At 41.8% G+C, this 6822-nt stretch overlaps 1 protein-coding gene across 1 annotated transcript; it reads left to right on the forward strand.

Moving 5' to 3' along the window:
* On the forward strand, positions 241-6491 carry LOC8074305 (probable NAD kinase 2, chloroplastic). Its single transcript, XM_002449100.2, has 8 exons — positions 241-959; positions 1376-3265; positions 4038-4159; positions 4251-4392; positions 4483-4704; positions 5251-5325; positions 5747-5848; positions 6012-6491. Exons 1-8 carry the CDS (start codon positions 786-788, stop codon positions 6213-6215), a joined length of 2931 nt encoding a protein of 976 aa, XP_002449145.1. The 5' UTR covers positions 241-785; the 3' UTR covers positions 6216-6491.

Genomic DNA, 6822 nt, shown 5'->3' on the forward strand with positions numbered 1-6822 from the left:
GAAATAGATTCTTCTTTCTATTGATTGACAAACTAAAAATCAAAGATAGGTTTGAAGAAAAATCCCCAAACCAAAAACAATCTACCAGTTCCCTGCGGCATCTATCCATTTTACCAGAACCCAGACCAATCTAGAAACTCAACCACACATTGTGGTCCACGATCAGTTATCCCCCACAACTCGAACCTCATCCGTTTAGCAAGCCTCCAAGAACGTCAATTTCAGAAAAAGAAGACCTCGCTCATCTCAAAATTCTCAAACTCATGGTTGAATTTCCCCCTGTTTCCTGCGTCTCCCCTTTTCATCTCAACTCATGGTTCCATTTCCCCCTCTCTCCTCCGTCTCCCCTTTTTTCAACCACATTTTTTTTTTGTTGTTGTTGTTTCCAGGCATTTTTTTGTGTACTGTGTGTGCGCGCTACTGTGCTCCATTTGGCAGTTGCAGGAGGAACAAGTGTGCACACAATCGCAATGGCGCACCTGCCTTCACCTCCACCTTCACCTTCACCTTCACCCCTTGTTTACGACGATTCCACCCCTCCCTCAAAGGCCACGGCTTTTTTGACGAACCAACTGCGAGAGAGAATCCAGTAAATTCTGATCTCTAGGACCTTTGCTCCCTGTGGATGCCATCGGGGCGCTCGCCGGGGCAACATCCGCCACGACAGCGACGCCGCCGCGCTCCCTCGAAGAGAGCTCGTGGCTGCCCCCGCGCAAAGCTCCGGCCTTTCTTGGCCCCGTCGACACCTCCTTCCCGCCGCCGCCGCCACCGCCGCGCGTGGCTTGATGCTCGACGTCTGTGCGCCGCACGGGCCCGTCAAGATCCTCCCGGCTGCGTCTGTCGGCGGGGTGCGAGTCGCCTGGGTCGCCGGCAGGTGGTGGTGGCGATCGGCGGCGCGCCATGGCGTCGCCGCGCGGGCGTCGTCGTCCTTCGGTTCCCGGATCGGGCTCGATTCCCAGGTTGGTTTGCCCTCCTTCCCCGTTCTTGAGCATTTCGTCGAACAGCTGGGGAGCAGAGAGTATCTCGTCGAACAGTTGGGGAGCAGGGAGCATCTCGTCGAACAGTTGGGGAGCAGCTCCGGACGCGCTTCTGGGGTCTTGGCAGCGTCTAGTTCTGCAACATTCATTAGTAGTTTTCTAGTTCTGTACGAAATATAGCTGTTGGCCTGTACTTGCTCATCAAGTAGTTTATCCTGATTCTTGAGGGGAATTTTGTCCTGCAGTGCGATATGATGCTAGACATGAGCTTGGGTTTCCTTTCTTGTTTGCTTGCATTGATAGCTCCTTGCCAATTTTGTATTGAGTATTTTCCTAGTTCCGTTTGTCATGGATGAGACGATGATGCTGTATTTGATGGATCAAATTATTTCTTGTAGAATTTTCACACAAGGGACCTGTCCCAGTTGTTGTGGATCGGTCCGGTGCCCGGTGACATCGCGGAGATTGAGGCCTACTGCCGCATATTTCGTGCTGCCGAGCAGCTGCACACCGCGGTCATGTCAGCACTATGTGATCCAGAGACAGGAGAGTGTCCTGTGCGCTATGATGTGGAATCTGAGGATCTGCCAGTCCTGGAAGACAAGGTCGCTGCCGTCCTTGGCTGCATGCTGGCATTGCTGAACCGGGGAAGGAATGAGGTGCTCTCAGGGAGGTCGGGTGTTGCAAGTGCCTTCCAGGGATCTGAGGACACCTCTGATAGGATCCCACCGCTCGCCTTGTTCCGAGGAGACATGAAGCGTTGCTGTGAGAGTATGCAGGTGGCGCTTGCCAGCTACCTTGCACCGAGTGAGCCCAGGGGATTGGATGTATGGAGGAAGATGCAGAGGTTGAAGAACGCTTGTTACGATGCAGGTTTCCCAAGGCCTGATGGTTATCCATGTCCGACATTATTTGCAAATTGGTTTCCGGTGTACCTTTCAATTGTGTCAGATGATTCAGGAACAGATGAGCTAGAGGTAGCATTTTGGAGGGGAGGGCAAGTCAGTGAGGAGGGACTGGCATGGCTACTACAAAAGGGATTCAAAACTATTGTTGATCTCCGGGAAGAAGATGTTAAAGATGATTTGTACCTTTCAGCAGTTCAGGAAGCTGTCTCATCTGGGAAGATAGAGGTGGTGAATATGCCAGTTGAGATTGGAACTGCACCATCAGCTGAACAGGTTCAGCAATTTGCAGCTCTTGTGTCAGATGGCGCAAGGAAGCCCATTTATCTCCATAGCAAAGAAGGTGTTTCTAGGACGTCTGCAATGGTCTCAAGATGGAAACAGTATGTTACTCGTTCAGAGAGATTGGCTGTCCAAAATCACTCTCTAAATGGGAATGGTAAGGTCCTGACAAGTTACAAGACCATGCAGCACACGGACAGCTCAAGTTCCTCTACAAATGGAACTGAAAATGGTACGATAACAGAATCTGATAGGACCATGAACAATGGAGAATCATGTGAGATAGACATAGAGACAGCTCGTCATAATCTGGAGGTCACTAATGCCCTTCCCAATGATCAAAGCACTCAACAAGGCGAAATGCCTGGCACTGGGGCAGAACTCTTGTCAAACTTTAAACTGGAGAGTAACCCCCTTAAAGCACAATTTCCTACTTGCGATGTTTTCTCTAGAAAAGAGATGACCAAGTTTTTTAGAAGCAAAAAGGTTTATCCAAAATCTGTTCTGAATTCTAGGAGACGATCAAGTAGCTTGCTGGTCTCAAGGAGAAAACAAAATCTCATCGTGGAGCGTAATGGAACCATTGACTATGAAGCAGCAGAGTTTGCAGTTCTGGAAAGTTCAAATGGGAAATCATTTGACAATGATTATATTCTATCAGTTGCTTCAGGTATCACTAATGGAAAACCTTCCAACAATGGAGCCTCCTCATTAATTGAGGAAAAGGAAAGGGAAGTTTCAGTCGCTACTGTTGATACTAGAGCATCTGCCAGCAGTTCTAATGGAAAGGTTCAGGTTGGATCTCAAAAATCTGCTGCAAAGAATGGTACCCCTTATCTTGAGAGAAACAAATCAGATAATGTTGATGGAAATATGTGTGCATCTTCAACTGGTGTCGTTAGACTCCAGTCGAGAAGAAAAGCAGAGATGTTTCTAGTACGTACTGATGGATTTTCTTGTACTAGAGAAAAAGTAACAGAATCATCTTTGGCTTTTACGCATCCGAGTACCCAGCAACAGATGCTTATGTGGAAATCACCTCCAAAGACTGTCTTACTTTTGAAGAAATTAGGCGATGAGCTCATGGAAGAAGCTAAAGAGGTGAATGTCAAGTTTCCATTTAGAGCATATATATTGTTTTTCCTTGATCCTTCATTCCTTCAGATACCTACACAGGTTGTACTAATTTCTTGTATCTGGTATGAATGGATTACTCATCTCAAGGAAGCTTAGGGTTCTTGACATATATAATGAATTTGCTGCTTGAGAAATTTGTGCATGAAAATTGAAAATGATTTCATGTTCTGGAGGTACTTTGTTGTTTTCTGCTACTGAGTACATAACTATTTTGTGGTAAGGTGTGGGAAAATAGATTAATACAGATCTAAGGACTGTATCTGACAGACTTAGTTAGTGAACATATATGTGTTGTTTCTTGCAGTTTAAAGTTTTTCTTTAGTTTTAGTTTGTTGAAAGGTTTTGGTCGATTAACAATTGCCAATTAAGGACTTCGCTTTAAAGCTAAAAGAACTGTATGAAGAACTGGGATACACAAACAGGGATATTGGCTGGTTATTGCATTGATTGGATACCATAACCTGTACTAGTTAGGTACTGGTGGATCTCATTTCATGAAGGGTTAATCTTTGGTGTGATTTTGGAACTGTGGCTAACCAACTGATAAATATTTCAGTGCATGAATTTTGGCAACATATCTTTAAAAATGTCAAAGATGATCTTAGTTTAATTCTCTTCAGAGCTGTTCTAATAGTCACTTTGTCTACACAATACATGTTCTTATATGTATTCTCTTTTTTGTTCAGCAAAATACATAGCATTTGGCATGCTAAACTTCAAATCACTTCCTTTTCAGGTTGCTTCATTTTTGCATCATCAAGAAAAGATGAATGTTCTTGTGGAACCTGATGTTCATGATACATTTGCTAGAATTCCAGGTTATGGTTTTGTGCAAACCTTCTATTCTCAAGATACCAGGTACAAAGTCAGCATTTATGTTTGTGATAAGTGCGAAGGTGCATATATTTTCATATTACTATTTGCTAACAGTGCTTTGTGTTTAAATCAGTGACCTTCATGAGCGAGTTGATTTTGTTACATGCTTGGGTGGTGATGGACTCATTTTGCATGCATCAAACTTATTTAGAACTTCTGTACCACCTGTTGTCTCCTTCAATCTCGGATCTCTTGGGTTCTTAACTTCACATAATGTACGTTTTAATATTCTCTCAGAGATAATTTTATAAGACTGAGTTGTTTTTGTGTTGAAACTAAGCATATTATCAATTTATTCACCTCAGTTCGAAGGTTTCAGACAAGATTTGAGAGATTTAATCCATGGGAACAACACACTTGGAGTTTATATAACCCTTAGAATGCGTCTAAGATGTGAGATCTTTCGCAAAGGAAAAGCAATGCCTGGTAAAGTGTTTGATGTGCTGAATGAAGTTGTTGTTGATCGAGGTTCCAATCCATACCTATCAAAAATTGAGTGTTATGAGCATAACCACCTTATCACTAAGGTATGATTCAGAAAGTCCTAGAAATAAGATGTATCTCTTTCTCTTTGCATCTTGTCACTTGGTGGCTGCATGCCACTGTGTATCTAATATTTTATTTTATATATTTCTGCTTTGTAATTCAATAGATGGAGTCATGAAGTTAGGCTTTTTTTTTTCTCAACTGTATTATGCTTGACCAAGTCAACAGCTGCATTGAACTATAAAAGCCATAATTACCATTTTTTATTACTGTTCATATGATTGTTTTCTTAAAATATTGTCTGATGATAAAGGATATCTGTATTGACTCCAACTTCCAAGTTTTCTCCAAGTGTCATTAGTTACTGCTTACTTTCTTGCATAATATGTCGATTGCATGAACTGTTTGCTGCCAGCTAATTGTTGGAAATTGGAATACTAATGTAGATACACTTTGAGCCAGCTTGCTACAGTTAACCCTCCTACCCCTGAAGATTATATTATTCCGTTCAGTACAAGTATTTATGGACAAATTCAGTATTGTTGTTTAAACATTCCATAACCTTCCTAACTAAAAAATATATCTAGGTGCAAGCTGATGGGGTGATAGTTGCTACACCAACTGGCAGCACAGCATATTCTACTGCAGCAGGGGGATCAATGGTAGGTTAATTCTTACAAGTTATAATCATTATTAAACCATATCATGACATGAGAAAGTACATTTTCCTGTGCCGTGATGACACCTGTGACCTGTTTCTTCAAATGCTTTTTGCTCCATGTAACAAAAGGATATTTCCTATTTATGAAGCATAGGGCTGTTGCTTTTACATGGAATGACAATATTTTGGTTACACAGATATAATGTCTACCATACCATGTTTCTATGGAGGAAAAGCACTTTGCACTTTGCAGATGTCGAGGCTCAATAATTAGAAACAGTCTTATGCCTTGTTTGTTTACTTTTACAGTGTATTGTTACGTTCATGTGTGTTAAGCTCTAAATTTTCTTCTCCTGTGCATATCTATATATCCATTGACTGAACAGTAACTCACTATGATCATTTTGTTTTTTCTTGTCTAGGTTCATCCAAATGTCCCATGCATGCTGTTTACTCCAATCTGCCCTCACTCACTGTCATTTAGACCTGTCATCCTTCCGGATTCTGCCCGGCTTGAATTAAAGGTACTTAACAACTAATGAGATGTCTATTGTTTCTGTGCAACCTCAACTAATGTACTGCACGAACATTTTAGCTTGTCAAGTTTTACCCCCAACATACATTGGTTTGCTGACTGATGAACTTTGCACCTTTATTGGATTGCCATTGCTCTTGCAACTTTACTAGATACCAGATGAGGCAAGAAGCAATGCATGGGTTTCATTTGATGGCAAAAGGAGGCAGCAACTGTCAAGAGGAGACTCTGTTCGAATATCCATGAGTCAGCACCCACTCCCAACTGTTAATAAATCTGACCAAACGGGTGATTGGTTCCGCAGCCTGATCAGGTGCCTCAACTGGAACGAGAGATTGGACCAGAAGGCACTATAGACACTAGAATTTTTTTTTGTTGCTGTACATATCTATCTAGATTTACATACAGAAATAGTTTTGTTTTTCTGTCAACATGTATAATGTGTAACATCAAAGAGCTTTGCACATAAAGAGCTCCATAGCTTATTGCGCTGGCATTGCAGTGGCACCACATGTTACGATAACATAGTCCATGTCTGTAAATCAACCACATATATATGGGGCTATGTGTTTTTACCCCTGTTAACAGGGGTCTAATTGTGACTTTGCCAGTTTATTGAATGTTTTCATTTTGCCTTTACTCTTCCAAAACGAAGGATTTAGTTTACCTGTTCCTTTTACAGTGGTTCAATTCAGCTAAAAAGAATTATTTTTCCACGTGAATTTTCCTCTTGGTTTTTTAGTACTATATTTGATTTTAACCTCTATTTTGATTTCATATTGAACAACTTTTTAGCAAAATTTTCAACATTGGTGAAAGCCGGGAGGGTTAAGATAAGGTCAAAAGTTAGTATGGTCTTCTACTATTTTGAATTTTCATGTTCTTTAATTCATTGATTCAGCCTTGAGGCATAAGAGTCTATAACAGAATGAACGGTGGCTTTGAATTTAAAAAAAAATGAGA

This window comes from Sorghum bicolor, chromosome 5 (assembly GCF_000003195.3).
Source record: "Sorghum bicolor cultivar BTx623 chromosome 5, Sorghum_bicolor_NCBIv3, whole genome shotgun sequence".
Classification (NCBI taxonomy): Eukaryota; Viridiplantae; Streptophyta; class Magnoliopsida; order Poales; family Poaceae; genus Sorghum; species Sorghum bicolor.